Genomic DNA, 17248 nt, shown 5'->3' with positions numbered 1-17248 from the left:
CCCAGTTAATATCAGGAGATCCTCCTGTGAATTGAGTCCTCTAACAGTTAGAACCAGGCTTAACATGGAATCCAGAAGATGCATCTTTGAGTGAGAATGGAATTGAAGTCTCCAGATTCCTATTCTGTATTGAATTAACAAGCTGTTTTCGCTGCTTTCTTCAACAAACCTAATGGGAAGCTAATGGAGACAGCTCTGGGGGATGTTATCGATCTGTGTAAATGCCTGATGGGAGGCAGTAAAGATGATAGAAACAGGTTCGTCTCAGTGGTGTCCAACACCCCAAAAAGAGCAATGCTCATGGGCTGAAACATAGGAGATGCCATTTAAATATTAAAAAAAAATGTTTATTTTGCTGTTTCAAACATGAGTACAGGTTGCCCAGACAGATTATGACATCTCCATTCTTGGGGATACTCAACACCCAACTGGTCAGGTCTGAGGGCAACCTGCTCAGGCTGAGCTGAGATGGAACAAGGCCACCTCCCACTAACTTCAGCCATCCTGTGATGCTGTACCTCACTCTGAAAGCTTGTGTATGAGTGACAGGCCCAGGAACCCGTAAGTCAAAATAGATATGTAGCTTTGAATAGTTAAATCAAATTTGCAATGAAAAATAGTGCTTTAGTTGTTTTCAAAGCATATGTTCAATAGCATCATTCCCCACTTCATCCCGAAGAACAAAGCACAGGGTCTTTACTGATTATGGCATTTTCAGTATCAGTCATTTTAATCAGCAGCAATACAGCAAAAAAAAGAAATCATTTGAAAGATTGTCATTGTTGCTGTTCAAGAGAAGTACAATAACATTCAATAAATCAGACTTTGCAGTGCTAAGATGTATTGGGTGTGTTACTGCGTGAAAGAAATTCAAATAAGACCACTGATGTATTTCCTGTAGAAATGAACTTTTGCTGGAAGTGCAGATTGTCTCAGGAGGTAAAGGCTGTCAGTGGGTGCTGCCATCATCCAGCCACCCCAGTGAGGGGTTGGAGCTGGTCCTGAGTGTGTGGTCACTGCCATTTCTAGAGCGTAGGTTGAATCATAGAATAATACCCCGGGTTGGGATGGGACCCATAAGGATCATCGAGTCCAACTCTTTGCAAGACAGCATCCTCACTGCACGCTGAGCACAGGCAGAACCACCACAGAAAAAGACGGAACTGAACATTGAGGATGTAATTATAATTAATGTGATTTCTGTCTTCCCCAACTCTTGGAGGTCAGAGGGACATCCCAGTGCAGGCCTCACGTTGGCACAAAGAGCACAGACCTTGGGAAACGTGCTTAAAAACCTGCTGGATAGATGGGACGTGGATGACTTCCCATCTAGATTACACAATCTTGCTTCCGTGTGTCACGTAAGAAGTACCAGAATGCTGTGCTGCAGATTCAGTTCTATGGATTGGTGATTTAATTTGGCACATTATTAAAGGAAAGCAGCGTGTTTTCCCTTTCACTGCAGTTTTCAAAGTAGGTCAATATTCTGAGTTCTCACTGAGAAACGTTGGCTTTTAGAGGGATCTTTCCAAGTATAAAAATGGTTATTTTACAAGGTCCTGATCTTAAGCATTTGAAACGATTAAACGCCAATATTAACAGGTGAGGCTTATAGCAAAATTAAGCGAAAGAGTGATGGAAAATTACTCACAGAGCTTTGCTCAGAATGATGCTTCTCTATTATTGTTGTCAGTTATATTGCCCAGAGTCTTGAGCTAAAACCAGAGTCCTGTTGTGCTGGGCATTGTAAAAACCTGTAGTAAGATGCAATCACTGCCTGGAAGAGTTTTTTGGCTGGATGTTTAAATAAAAAGCCGGGAGAGGAGCTTAGAGTGAAAAAAAAAGTGTAATTTAAATCCTCATTTTACAAGCAAGGTGTGGAGATATTCAGTGCGTTATCCCTGAGGTGGCACAGAAGGGCTCTGGTAGTGCTGAGAACTGAGCCCAGAGATTTCTGAATTACAGATTTTAGCTTCCCATCACAGCCCTAAGCATGACCGGTAGCAGAAGCTGTTTCACGGCTTATCAGACCCGAGCAGCAGTCTCTTGAGATTCCCAGCAATGTGTTGCTCCTTATGGACAATACGTTCTGTGGCTGTGCTGAATACCTTGCATAATCAAAGTAGATTTTCCTCCTTCCCTCTAACTTTCAGTCTTTTTGATCCCCTGATAGCTGCTTTGTTCATCAGTCATCACAAACCCACACTGCACAACTCCCCATGCAGGAGCAGGAGGGAAGTAGCCAATGACTTGTAAAGAAACAATCCAAACTGTGCCTTACAGAGATGGAAATCACTGGATAGTTCAGAAATCTCTTTTGCCCATACATTTCAGACCATCATTTGAAAGCGTTTCCAAAAAGGGACAGCGTGTTACAACAATATGATCTGGCTAATGCTTCATCTGGCTCTGAGCACGTTGCTGGGGAGTTGTTCTCAGTTTGCTGCTTTAATTTTGAAGCGTTTTACATATCCGGTGTTGTCTTTCAGAAGGCTTTTTTATAGTTTTTAATAACATGCAGTTTCCTCTATGCTAAAATGAATCACTCCTCTATGATTAGACACAGCAGACAGGACATCTCAGGGATTAGTGAGCTCTTATTCACATAAGGGGAAGACAGAAGGCTTCTATTAGAACATAAAGGCCATCCCATTGTCAGTGTGGGATTATTTTTTATTCTCAGCCCTTTTGTGGCAGGAATGATGCTGAAAAGAACGGAGGCAGAAGAGATGATGTAGAAAAAATGAATTTGCTTTCTGTCTCTCATAGCAGCTTTTTGTCTCCCAGCTGCTCCAGGTGACCCTTAGATCCTTTTCTGGAGCACCAAGCAGATGCAATGTATGGTGATCTAAACTTACACCTCATAGAGTGCAGCAGGAAAGGAAGTCGAGCAAACTGCTGCTAGCTCAGGGATGTGAGGGCATGGCAGGAAGCACAGTGCAAGTAGATGGGGAGAGTCTGAGGGGAGCAGAGGGGCCCGAGCAGAGCTCTGTGCTACACAGATGCAGTGAGCGTGGCAAGAGCTGCTCATCAAACCATTACACTGCCTCCCCTGATCTGCTTTGAGCTTTCTGTACTGGAAAAAATAACTTTCCTGTTTGATATAAACAAAAACCTTCTGGCCTTCCTTGGGGAGTCAGTTGCAGGCAGCTGCCTCTGAGATCTGCCTGTCATTGGGTCCCATCAAATCAATCATGAGCAGTCCTTGGGGGCCAGACAGCGTCCTCCCCTCCGGGCCTGCCTTGTGGCCATTCTGCAGCCTGTCTGCACTGCTCTGCTGTTTTCCATTCTGAACTGCTTTGCACAAAGCTGAGGGATGCGCCCTGACAGTACTTGGGCAGATGATGGAAGATTTCTCCATGTCCTGATGACATCCCAAGTCTTGCCTTGTTACACATGGTTCAGGACCTGGCTGTGCCAAGGTCTCTTCCCTTCATAGCATCAACATAAAAGATCTTCACGCAACTACCATAAATACAAAACCATCAGATTTTAAGACAATGAGCAGTGACAGGTGAGAAGAATCCTCGGGACATGGTCATGTTCCCAAGAGCCTGACTTTCTTTTCCAGAGGAGGTTCTGATTCATGTTTTTTTCTCTTCCAGCTGTCGGGCCAGACTTTTCCAAGACGCTGCTGAAAAAGTTAACTCTTGTGAAAGTGGGCGGTGAAGTAATCATCGAGTGCAAGCCCAGAGCCTCCCCCAGACCTACTTATTCTTGGAAGAAAGGAAAAGACATCCTAAGAGAAAATGAGAGGTAATGTCTTACAGAAACCATTTCTTTCATTGGCTTGATCCAACCCAGGGGCTTTCAGCAATGAAAACTAAATTTGTCATTAATAGCTTCCCAAAATTGACTTGCAAATAAATGTGAAAACAGCCAGCGTTCAATCTCAAGGAACTGGAGGTGAAATTTCTATTCCCATTGTGTTCATCCTCATCTCTGTGTACTATTGAAGCATCCCCGCCTAGAAGCTGATAAAGATATATTCTAAAAAGCAAATCCTTTGTCTCTGGATTGCTCTAAATAGCCACTGGTTTTCAAAAAGCTTCCCAGGAGAGTACTGCTGAAACCTTCTCCACTGCCAATTACACAGTCCTGGTACATTACTCAATGTGTCCTGCAAACAGGAGTTGTTTGGGGTCAGTAATTAATTTGGCAGTCCTGACGCCTATTTGGAGATGGCTTTTTCAGGCTGGCTAAATATATATATATATGTATATATATATATATGTATATTTTATTTTTTTTTTCTTAAATCAAGGGAGGGCAATAGAAGGAAGTGAGAGCCTGCCTTCTGAATCCGCAGTCATTGCTTCTGTGATTGCAGTGATCCATTGCTGACTGTGTGACCTGTCCTGCTCCTGCAGCCTCTTAAGGGAGGAGCCTGTAGAGCTGTTATGGACACCTCAAGGTGTGATGCACCTCTTTCATTTGTGGGAGGAGTGTGCATTCATGTCTTATGACTAGAGACCCAAGAGACAGAAACTAGAGAAAATTGCTGTTTTTAAGAGCTTAAACCTCTTAGAATTGGAACTGGAAGGTCTAGTCTTGCTCCAGCCAACCTGCTTGTAATGGGCATTGTGCTATGCCCATTACTATGGTGATGTGTATGCAAATAATTGTTTGCAGCCAGATAAGTAAAATAATGAACCTGTCTGTGACTTACTTACTGTCTGATATCTGGCCTTTTGGGGGCACTTGTCTACGGACAGCTTGATGTCACCTCTTGGAATAAAGAGAACTGGATGACAAGTGTGGAGAACTTCCTTTAGCATTCAGGGCACAAAGCTGTGCAAGGGTGATGTTATGGTATATCAAGTCACATTGATTTTTTAAACCAAAGTAGCTTGTTCTTCTGGTGGAATTTGTGGCAGGGCTGGAAGTAGCAAGTGCTCAGCTTTCAGAGTGTCTGTTCCCTTCCAGACCTCACTGGCAGAGTCTGCCACTGAAATTTGCTGCTCTCCTTGCTATGCTATGGTTTCATCTCATTTTAATTGAGGGACTGGGAGAGGAGGCTTGGATTTATCTTAGCCAGGGTTTAGGAAAGGAAAGAAATGAGAGCAACTGTGCTTCTTGCTTTGTTACTGCTGGGTGGTGCTAACAACAAAGTGATTGTGCTTTAGCACTGTTCTTTCATCTGCAAGCTTTCCTAAAAGTCAGCTGCTGTAATGCAGCAGAAGCCCCTGGATCCTGGCTTCCCAAGGGAAGGGCTTATGACTTGTACGATACAGCCAGGCTCATTTTGCCTGTGTGTGTCATTAGAAATAAGTTCTGAGCTGGCTATTTGGACAGGCTGTTGGTATTTCAACAACTTTTCACCAGAGCTTAAAGGAAAGCCGGCACCTCGTAAAACAGGAGGTTTCTTCAGGGCTCTGTGAAAACAGGCAAGTGGGAAAAGGAGGCACTGACACCTCCCTGAAACACTGTCAACTAAAATCACACTGTGGTAGGCATGAGGGAATCCACACCAAAGCACTCCTTGAAGTGAACACGTGTCCGTGTGTTTTAAGGAGCAGTTCACTGGGCTACAACTACTTCATTATCCTGTGACCCAGCTTCACCCAAGGCAGACCGCATATGGCAAAAGGCAGGTGTATTCTTAAAAGCTTGCTAAGATCTGAACTGAAACATGGCTGGATTCTCTCATATGGGGGAGAAATGGGTCTTGTTTCTCCTGGTGAGAGGCAGCAGTTGGGGAAGAAAGTAGCTGAGGGCTGAACTGAAATGCAGACAGCAGAACTGCTGTGCTTCTCTCACCTCTCCTGGCCAGAACCTCCTGCTTGGGCACCCAGCCCTGGATGGGAAATCAGATGTGAAATGTACCCAAGCAGGTGTGAAATTTGCTGCTGCTGCACCCTGGGGTTTTCCACTGGCCAGATTTTCCAGCAGGGCCTCTCTGGCAAACTATCGTAATGAGCACCGCTCCATTTACTTGGCGTTGGACCTATTTAGTTCTTCTACGCCGTTGTTTGTGTCTCTCATGGGGATGAGGATGTTGAATCCTAATCATCACCTCTATTACACGCCATCCCTGCAATCTGTGACTGGAGACTGTGTGAAAAGTGCAGTTAAGGATTAATATTGGCTGATACAGTCGTGGCGTTGTTCGTCAGCACTGTCTGACTGCACGGGGCTCAGACAGGCCGTGTGGCCACCATCTGCTTATCAGTGCCCATTCCTGCTTTCTCTGATCACTGAAGCATTATTTTCACCCTGCCTCCCTGGGTCAGCAGGACTGACTGGAGTCCAGTCTGGGGATGTCCCTATCCCCACATTTACAAGTGGGCTTCAAACAAGAGCCTTCTTGGCTGTTGAAAAAAATCTTTTGAGATACAATAAGAAAGATGCCAAGAAAAGCTGTTGCTGAAATCTCTTCACCTGGGGTGCAAAACTGAACTTTGAGACAGGTGTAGGAGAAACAACTTAAATGAAATCTCCAGCTTAACTGATGTTAAGGAGTCCTTCAAGCTTCAGAGAGGTGCCGGAACATCTGGATCCTTCTCCAAGCTGAACCTGATCGTGTGAAGGTTAATCAATATGGATGGTCCTGCCAATTCCAGGTGGAGACAAAAGCATCATTAATGTGCCAGTCCTGGCTGTGAATTCTGATGTACAGCATGACTTGGACTGTGGCAGTCACCGGAGCGTTCCTCCTGGGGTTCCTGGGGCTTTTCAAATGGAACATAATGTTAGGGACAACTTTTTGGGAACAGAAATACTGTGCATAGGGTTTGGCTGCCAGGAATCCTGCTCTGAAGGCTACTGCTATCCAGGAGGCAAAACTAAGTGCATTGTTCAGTGCTTGCCCAGAGGACAGAGGCTGCCATGGAAAAAGAGAGCTTTATTGCTTGAGGTTTCATGTTCTTCTCTGGGGGCCGTGCTGGTGTGAGCTGCACCCCTAATGAACAACCTGCCCTGAAGACATCTTTTACCAGCGTTTGAGAACTGTGCAATCATGTTATTAGAAATTCTGCCCTGAGGTACAATTATATTATTACTGTCATTAAAGGCAGTTCATCTCCATAATAATGGAAATCCTGCCTTGGAGGCCTGACAGAGTCAAAATAAACGTTGGTAGCATGACTCCAGAAGGTAAATTCTATACAGAAACTGCTACAGCACAGATACAGATAGGTTGCAGATTCTGCTTTGAAAACAAACGCTATTTCTACATAGAAGAGTCATTTACAGAATTGGTTACGTACCATATAGGAGTCAGACAGACGTTATATTCAGAGATGTGGTTTTCTGCATTTACTGCATCATGTGAAAGATGGAGCGGATTCAAACCATGGCTGTATTTTTTGATCAGGAGCAGAAGAGTTGCTCATAGATGTCAGTGCAGTCACAGAGGTGGAGGGTAATTCTACCAGAGATTCACCAAGATAAAAACAGGTATCCAGAGTTACTCACAAGTCTGGAAAACCTTCCATTAACTGATGAGCCCTGCATAACAGTGGTGTGAGGGAAATCCAGCCCTCAGTGGGGAGTCTTTCCTTTGGACTCCTGAGTGCCAGCTGCAGATCAGGCATCTCCCCATGCACGGGATTTCTCATTGGTGACAATTATATCCTAGCAAGACATTCTGTCAGCCGTTCATTAGCAGGAGTGGGAGGGGAAGTCACAGTGCCCAGATTGTTCTTGCAGGATTTTCTTAATCCTCTCGTAATGACTGAATTACATCTAATGCCACAACATTACATAAATTTATTACCAAGACTCGTGTTTTAAAACCTTTATTTTCAGGTGATCTTATCATAGAAAGCTCTCAATTTGTTCATAATTACAGCGCGGCTCCCACAGAGAGCTGTGCTAGTTGCAAGTACAAGCAGTTCATCCTTACACCATTGAAAAGCAGAAGTTGCTACTGTCCTCACCTCATTCATTCATGTTTCCTGGGTACGAGGGGTGGATGGAGCTGGATGTGAGTAGAGAAAACGCCTGGAACTGTCTGGAGTGCTGCAAGCTGGCATTAAAATAAGCAGTTAATTCAGTTGATATGAAGCCGTTTATTCAAGCTTAAATGTGAAACAGGTAAATCTCTTTCATACGGTTTTCCATAGCTGCCAAAAGAGCATTGATTCCCAGCAGACTTGCAGGTGCAGCCACGTTGGTGCATGTTGTCCAAGGGATGAGCTGCAGAAGCACTGGGATCTGGGATGGAGTGTTTAAAGTGGATGCAGGTGCTGTGATCTGCACTGAAAGACATGGACTTTTTGCCTCTCATCTGCACAGGCTGAACTCGTAATAAGTTCCCAGTGAATGTCGTTTTGTTAGAAGACGTTATGATCATTTCCAGTGGGGTTGGTCAAGGGCTGTGTTTTGCTATTGGCATGGAATAGCTTTGTTGGAGTAGCACTGGAAGGGACTGTTAGATATAGTGCAAGATTTGCATGATTTTCCTTGCAGCTCTTTCCTGTTTCACCTGGTCCTTGTTTTGCCCATACAGAAATTGCTTGAATTTACATGCTGGTATTTTGATAAGATTTACACTTCTATATATTTCACAGAGTATTTCAGTTTAAATTCCAGTCTGTCAGACACACACACACAGTCATTTCCCAGAACATGAAGCCATAGGGTTGCACTGTTCTGGAGGAGGTAGTGAGATATTAATTTGGGTTTACCATTTCTTCCTGCATTGCTTTGTTCTGCATTGCTTCCCAGCACCCGACAGTGTAGGCCACGTGCAGGATATCCAGGATAGCTTTTTTGGGGAGAAATGCTGCATTTCTCCAGCCTGATGGTTTGCTGTAGCACTGTCGCCCAGCTATCCTGCTGGACTGCGGTGCAGCAGCAAGGCTGATTCCATAGCCTGGCTTAGAATTCTGACATTCAAGGAGAAATGCAGGCATTTATCAGTTTCCCATTCAGCCATGCCTCGCCTGTGAGTGCTCCCTGTTCTGTTGTCAGCTGTCTGGAGCATTTGGTAAGAACATGTCAAAATATAACGTGTTTTCCTCTGAAAATAGTGTATGTTCAAAATATGTACTCACAATGGTTTTCATTCCTAATGTTCTGCTGAGGCTATTGGAAGTCACATTTACCCTCCTACCATACTTGTTCTCAGTCAGGAAAGAAAAATAATTGTAGTTTTAAGCCCAAAACAAATTACTTTTCTCCCATTCTTGTTTGTGTACAGCCTTTACATCATTAGAGCTGTTCCTTTTCTGTGAATATACAGCGCATTGTTTATAGAGTTTAATTGTAAGGAAGAAATTCATAAAAGACAAATGATGCTCTGCGCTGGTAGCAAAGAATATGAAAGTGTCCAATTAAACAGCCACTGACTAGTACTCATATAATAGCAACATCTGTTATCTTAATTAAACAAGTCTCTGTATAAAGCGGCCCTCACAGTGTGCTTTGTTAGAGCAGGATCTGACCTAGATAGTCCAGGCGAGCTCACCGTGGAAATTCTCCCAGTTGGTCCCATTATCACACAGCCTTGACAAGCTTCATGATGTATGAGCACATTGGAGCACACACAGAGCCACGCTGCATCAGGTTTTTTGCAAGTGATGGAGGTCAGTTGTCACAGCATTTAGCACTGTGCAGCATGCCCACTGAGCTTCTGCAGTTCAGGTCCAGATTGTTCCCAGTGCCCCATTGCTGCTCTTAGAATCATAGAATCATAGAATCACCAAGGTTGGAAAAGACCTAAAAGATCATCCAGTCCAACTGTTCACCTATTACTATTACTCTTGCACTGTATCCCAGAGTCAAAGCTAATTTGGAAGTCCCTGTGCTCTAATGGCTTCTGACAAGCAATGTGTTTTGGTGTCTCCTGCCCCTCAGTATGGAGACTGATGGACCATTGAAGCACCTTACCCACCATGTTCTGAAGAGTTAACACCGTCACGATGCCCTCACAAGGGGTGTTCATTTACAGAGCTGCCAGATCAGCTGTTATTTCTATAACACACTTTTGTGTATTTATTTAGGTGCTGTTCCATTTTGAGGAAGAAAAGTTATGAAATCAGACAAGGAAAGAAAGGGAGATAAAGTTGTATTAATTCCCGTGTTCTTATTTGTTGCTTCAGACTTCCTAATTAGTAGCTAATTGCTTTAAACAGCCAGGAAGAAAATGGCAGCAGGACAGAGGGCGCATCTTTTCCTGTCTGGTGCCAGGGTACAAACCATGGTGTTATTTTTATCCTGATTACTTGAGAGACAAATTGCCAGCAGTGGCTTTTGGACGTGCAATCTGGTGACACTTCAGCAGAAAATAAAACCTCAAAGGATGCTTCCTATCATTGTTTTGCATTAATTGTGTTGACTGTCTCTTTTCCCCCCACCCCCCTAAGTACAGCACCTGTGCAATTTCTTTAAGGCAGACAGGTAACCAAACCATCAATAATGTGTCGGTTTTTCATTACATCCTGCCTAGGCAGAATGAAAAATGACATTCTGCAAATAGCTTTTTGAAGTTTGAGTCGACGGAGCAGCATTCATCTTACTTTTGAAAGACAATGGCAGAAGATGGCTTTACTTCATTGCAGTGCCTGAGATGACTGGTGCGTACTTGCTTTAACCAATTTTCTGCAAGAAGAGAATTAAGATGAGCCAGGATAGCACTTGATTCAGTGGTCAGAGGGCCTAAGGATGCCCACTGACTCATTCTGCCAGACTTCCAATTGTTGAAGTTCAGCGCCAATCAGAAGTTGGCCATGCCAGTTCCTTATGCTGCATTGCTTTTTCCCCTCTGCTCTTGTGCGGATGTTTCTAGCAACGTGTTATCTGAGAAGTGTTGTATCTAGAGCCAATTTAATGCTACTTTATTTCTGATGTCTAAAGTAATTAGGCTGATCCTTAAAACATGCATGTTTATTTGCTCCACAGCACTAGAAGCGGTTGCTATTCTCCCAACAAACTGCTTTCACTGGGGTTGCTGTGTAGGACAGTGATGTCACCCTGTAGTGACCACATTTCAGCCAACCTCATGGCACTGGTGTGTCTGGAGAAGTCAACAGCAGGCTTTTGCCTTGGGTTTGCTTATTTTAGAAGCAGGGGGTTGCGTGAGAAGTGATAGAAGCAGCCACCAGCCCTTCCCCAAGTCCTGCGGAGCACAGAGCGTTTTGAAGTGAGAAACATTATCAAATATTTCTTCTCTTGGACATTTTCATAATTAATAGATAATGATTTTACAGCTAAGGCTACGTTTTAAGAAATAACGTGTTTAAAATCCAAGGAAATAATTATATGTCTGCTGGGGGAAGTGAAGGATTTCTAATGGACTTTTTGGCGTCCTACCAGACTTGGTGATGTTTTTGATGATTATTTAAACATCATCTTTAAGTGACGTAAATACATCTTTGGATCTTGCAAGTCTCTGTTAACACCAATTACAAGCGGAGTGGGTAATTTATCTTTGTACTGTGGGCATTTTTTTTTGTTGAAACTAGAGGAAAAGATGTGTTATCTTTGAAAGACTGTGCCTTTGGGCATCCATTCAGATGGTATCAGCTGGAGCGAATAAGCTGAGAGAGCGTTTACTGCTTCTGCTCTAATCTCATGAATGCTTCCAGAAATGGTTTGTGTCAGCAGCTGATGCACGGAAAATCTCATGCAGATATTATTTTCTCATAAGAGTATAATTTTTCTGGGCTTTGGTGGTGTTAATGGTCCTGTTTGCCAGAGCTCTGGAGTTTTTGCTGTAGGTAGAGGGTGATGGCTTGTCCTCGCTGGGAGAGAACTGTTGGTGAGGATGATGGAGGCAGTGCTTCCAGCCTGACTACTCAGCCTGCTGCCGTGCCTCCCTTTCGGCTGGGAGAAGCCGCTCAGTCTTTGTGCCTCCGGGCTCCAGTAACTGCCGTGGAAGGATGAGCATAGCAAATATTTCACTGAGCATTAGGTAGGCTGAATTGAGTAGTGGCTCTGAAGCACCTGCTGCTTCCTTATGCAAGGTTTCCTCCGTGCTGGGTATGGTGCTTCTTGGTGAGGAGCTGTGTGTCTGGACGGACAGCTGTGTGCAAATGTTTTAGTTTTCCTTGGGTGTTTTGCATGAGTGCTTTGCTCCTCCACCCAAGCCAGCGAAGAGCTGTTCCAGGATGAGGAAAGCCTGCTCCATGCCAAGTGTTTGCACACTCAGAGCTCTCTGCAGTGGGTATGTGCTGAGCACCAACACCTCTTCTTGCTTGTGCTGCTCTTGTGTTTTGTGACAAATGACCAGCTTAGTCTGCAAAAATAAACTGTGAGGCTAAAGGGCTGCGCTAAAAGGGGATTCCCTTGGGGATTGGTCTTCATTTCTCACCAAAATCAGTGGGAAATTGGCTCTTTGCACCATTGGACCCTCCAGATGCGCACAGACTTCCCATACAGCTCAAATTATTGCCTCATGTCTGAGGAATGAAAGCTGTAAAAATGAGCTTTGCTTTGCTTTGCTCGGATTTGTTTCCTCAAATATTTATTTTCGTGACACGTTTGCTCTTACTGTATTTATTTTAATTTTGTGTATAATGAAAAAAGAGCAGAAAGGGAGAGAAGACAAAAGGTTTCTATTCTTTGAAATTCATGACAGCCTGTTCTTTTGCTTCAGGGTCCCTAGCTGTGTTTGTGTTTGGTTTTCATTTGTTTCTTCCTGTTACCATCATCCCTTAAGAAAGACGTTTTGTAGAGAACTGTTCTTAGATAACCCAGGGATACTTTTATATCTGAATTATGACCGTAGGCTTCTCTATAAACAATTTACATGAAGTCTCTAATAGCTGTAAATGCTCCTTTCTTTTCTATTCACTCCTTCAGAATGGGATTTCATCAGTTCCAGACTTGTCCTAAAAATTTCCAGGCAAAAAGGAGGATGATGACAAAGCACAGCTTTTGCGTTGATAGTCGTTAATGTGTTCTGGGTACTGTATTATTTATCTGGACTGCTCTGCCATTGCAGATAAATAGTTTGTTGAGAAAGAAAATAGCAGGAATAACTTAGGATGGCTGGGTGTTAGGATGAATTGGTGACTGGTTTACACTGAGTTCAATGAGTTTGCATTGTATCCTATCTTAGGGATCAAGAGCACTCAGGACAAAAGGCCTTGGCCATCCCATGTTGGGCCATTCACTGCCTCAGTTCAAACACTTCATCCTTGGCCTCTAGTTCCACATAAAATGCATTTCCAGGAAAGCTGCTGGGAACTTTTCTATTGGACTAAATGGAGCAGGTTTTTTACCTTGGTTTGTTCTGAGCAAATACACTTCTTACCTGAAAATTAATTATAGTGAGTTTGCTGTTAAGAGAGCTGCCAGTTGTCATGGATAAGTAAGGCCTTATCTAATGCCTGCTTTCACCAAGAGAAAGACATGTACTAAATTAAATGGGCTTTGACTGAGGCTCCAAATTATCTCGGACTTTCCTGTGAACCATGAAAAGACAAGTAGTTATAGACAAATAAGTATCGTAGCAGATGTTGGTGGTAATGTAAATCAAAACTAACAGGTCCTGGACAAGAAGTCGCATACCATTACAAGGCTGTCTGCATTGTGTGGCAGTCAGTACCATTTATGCGGTTGGATGGATGGTCAAATTAAAGCCCCTGTGATGCCATTCCCACAAACATTTAGTCCATTTCACACCAATTCCCAGTCATGTGGAAGTGTCCAGAGTCATAGCTGCTCTCATGTGCTTTCTTAGGTGAAGTCCAGCCTTGGGAGATGGTGTTCTGGATGCATGGAGGGATATTTTGAATGGCCTGAAGATAAGGGGTTGGGGGTTAGGGTCCTCTTGTCCTCTCTCCAGGTATATGCCAGAGGCCATCACAGGTGTGGATGGAGATCTGTGATACCCACATTGACCTCTCTGCCTACTTTAATGGGGATTAATGTTATACAGCAGACAGCTCTAACCTTACTGTTATTAATTTTAAGGCTGCAGCCGCACTTGCGAGAACAACCTATGGCCGTGGAGTTATTATTAGCAGGGGAGTGAGGCAGCCCATCCTTCATGGTGATGGGCAGGTGGTGGTGAGTGGTGCCTTGGCTCAGGGAGGGCTGGGAGCAGTAAATCCTCCCTGGCAGCCAGGATGTACGTCCAGACCTGGCAGCATTTCTAAATCCTTCCATGTTTTCTGAAAGAGCCTAATGGGTAATAGTGCCGTTATGAGATCATTTTAATAATCCTAGTCACTGCTTCATTGCATGGGTAGTATTATTAAAACGGTAAACTGCTACAAAGGCATGCAATAGAAGCAGTAATAATTGGATAAATAATATGGTTTCTGGAATCATTTACATTTGCAGTAGAGTTGTGGCATGAAGTAAAGTTGCTGTTAGGCTAAAAATTGCTCTCCATGTTCCTGCCTATGAATGTAATGGCTGAGCAAACACATTGCTGAGAATCAAGGCTGGGCTGCCCCGTGCCATTCCCTTCCTCCTCTGCTTCCAGCCCCAGCTCAGAGGAAGGACAATGAGCCATTCATCATGTAGGCTGAAATGCACTGTTTCTCACAGGTGCCTTTAACCTAAATCTTCTCTCAGAAGACGGATTATCTCTTAGAAGAACTCTGGCACCACAGTCCCTTTTCAATAGTCATGTCAACCGCTGCCACAAAGGCTGTACATGAAGGGATCAATGGAAGTTTTATCTCAAATTGCACTCTGTGTGTATTTCTTCCAGCTGACATTCATTTAAATGCTTGCTCTAAGACATCTTTTCTCCCTGTAATAGAAAAAGGACAGGACATCCTGAGCATTGTTTCCTGGGGGGAAAAAAATTAAAAATATTCACTTGGTGAAGCATGAAATATTTCAGATGTCTGTGTTTAATCAACAGTGAAAGCAAGTGTAGTTGTGCTTGTATTTCATAAATTAAAATGCTGGAGTGATCAGATAAGAAGCAACATACCTTGCTTCATTTCAGCAGAGCAAATGAAACTATCTGAGATACTAAAAAAAGCAAACAAAACCAACAAACTTTATGGCTACTTTGCTCCCAAGAAGGAATCCATCTGTAAGCTGCAGTCCAGCAGTTCTGCTGCTCATGTCCCCTGGGAGGAGAACCACCGCTGTCACACAGCCTGCTGTATGCACTGCCTCTGTCGTCCATTCATATTCCACATTTCCACCTGCTGAAGAGAAAAATAGAGGGCATGCTGACAAGAATATATTGAGGGATACCTGCAGCATCATCTGTCCGGTGCAAATCTTCTGTCGGTGATGCTGGGACTCTATGAGTGAGTAAATAATTCACTGTGAGAAGGTTAGCCCCGGAGCACACTGCTTACCCTGCTGAGGCTCACACTTGGTGCTGGCCAAGCATGGATGGGGGTTATTCAGCCCTGGCTCTGCAGTGCTGGTCTCTTTGGTTCCTGGACCCACACAGAGAAGGTGTTAAAGTAATGGTGGTAGGGCTGGGGTTTTTAAGCAACTCCTCTATCACAGCACAGGGCTGGCCTGAGCAGCAGCTCATGGGCTTGTTCGTGTAGAGGCAAGGGGTGCAGTCAGACAGACAAAGGTCAGATTTCCTTGGAGCTGGGCTGGAGGTAATTACTGATGAGCAGTTTTATTATGTGGGAATTCTGCCCAGCAATGAGAAGTGGATCCATGAATTGGACCTGCTGTGCTCGATTCAGGTTGGAGCTGGCTGATGGGTCACTGAACCAATACAGTAGAGGTATCACTGTTGGAAAGCAGAGGAGAGTAGGTTAAGGCACCAATCTGTACAAGATCAGATCTGTATGATTAGTTCCTCTTACTGCTGCTGTGGTTAGCTGTGGCAGGGAACCCAGAGCACTCAACAGCAAGTCAATAGCTCCTTTTGGTTTGAAGTGGTTCAGAGAGGTGCATACTCAGCAGCCAACACTTCGTTCTGCAGTAATGCGTGTCTATGGGAAATGTGCTTTAAGTCTTCCTAGCCATCTTACTAGAAGACGTTTTGAGGGTGTATTTTGGATGAGAAGAAAGGAAGTGTGCTGTGCAGTGCTTCATTTAATTTGAACTTTGTGTCTTAGAAGGACTTGTTCAACCAAACTGCTAAGAGTGGTTGATCAAGGGATGTTTGCTTTCAAGGCAATTAGCGGTTTGAGAGCTTTCGATGGCCTGAAATGAGCCTTTCTTCCCACTTAATGAAGATATGTCTGCAAAGGAAATTTGTGAAGTAGCAAAATCAGAGACAGTCATTCCTGCTTTCTCAACAAACCAATTCCAAGTGTTAAAATAATTACTTGCTAACTTCCAGCACATTGGATGAAAATTAAGGGACAAAACACTCCATGTAGAAAAGCGCCTTCAGCAAAAAGAACCACATCACCATAAGGCCTCCTAACCACTGACTCACAGTAGGATTTTAATGATCTGATTTGTTTGAAAAGAAACCCAAGAGTTAACTTGCACAGTTGTTTGTCATTCTTGATGCCGATCATTGGCAAGAGTGTGCAGGGAATCAATTAGCTGTCAGAGCAGAATTCAGTGTGCATGGAGATCCACTGGGGATTGGCTTTGGAGAACTTGGTGCAAGTCCCAACTTTGCAGTGTTGTGTTATCAGAATAAACCCAGCCATCTGTGGCTTTCTGCTTAGAGGTGGAAGGAAACAGCACAATCTCCCCGTGATGTGCAAGAGCCTATGGGGGATTTACTGACCTCATCCAGAGGTCATTCCTAAAACCATCCAGTCCATATTAACTATTTAACACTGGGAATGTAAATAGGCACTTAATGGGAAACCAATAGCAGCAGAAATATAGAGATAGAAAAGGTATGAAAAATTGAAATTAAAACTAGTTTCATCCACAGGTACAGTTAAAATTACCCGTGGAGGAGATTATCCTGCAAACAGTTTTTAGCCACGTGGATAAAAAATAAGTAAAAATAAAATCTCAACTGTAGGGAAATGCAGTCTGTGGTATCACTTTTTTTGTCAGATTTGTTGAGATGGCAAAATGCTGAGGGAGCAAGTGGCTGGCGGGCAAGGCCAGCACAGTGTGGTCCTTCTTGGGCTGGAGCATCTTGCTGAGCTTGTTTCTGTCCTTTATATTGATTTGAATTTTAATGCCCGCCAAGGGCACCTTCAGCCTTCAGAAAGGCACTGTTGTTTCCAAAGACCTGAAATTGATAACAGCAGTAAGTAATTCCTTGGGAGCTGCTGGTGCTACTGCTGCCCAGGCTCCTGCACTAGAGGCCAGTATGGCAAGTCCTGCGCTCCAGTGCACCTTTAATGTAATACGTGCATTGATTTGTGCCAACATAGTGGTGAAGATAAGAGACAAGTAGCTATATACTACTCTCTTCCAATTATTGAGCTGGAGCAACTGCTAC

At 43.8% G+C, this 17248-nt stretch overlaps 1 protein-coding gene across 11 annotated transcripts in view; it reads left to right on the top strand.

The window, feature by feature from the left end:
- Positions 1-17248, top strand: part of LOC107319900 (contactin-4) — a 242648-nt gene that overhangs the window by 192726 nt on the left and 32674 nt on the right. For all 11 annotated transcript variants that reach the window (XM_085516128.1, XM_015875248.3, XM_015875243.3 and 8 more), the window contains one exon: positions 3606-3756. In XM_085516128.1, coding sequence (XP_085372254.1) covers positions 3606-3756 — 151 coding nt within the window. The remainder of the gene's footprint in view (positions 1-3605; positions 3757-17248) is intronic.

This window comes from Coturnix japonica, chromosome 15 (assembly GCF_054131305.1).
Source record: "Coturnix japonica strain WE chromosome 15, WE-NBRP24, whole genome shotgun sequence".
Lineage (NCBI taxonomy): Eukaryota > Metazoa > Chordata > Aves > Galliformes > Phasianidae > Coturnix > Coturnix japonica.
This window is presented reverse-complemented; position numbering and strand designations above follow the sequence as displayed.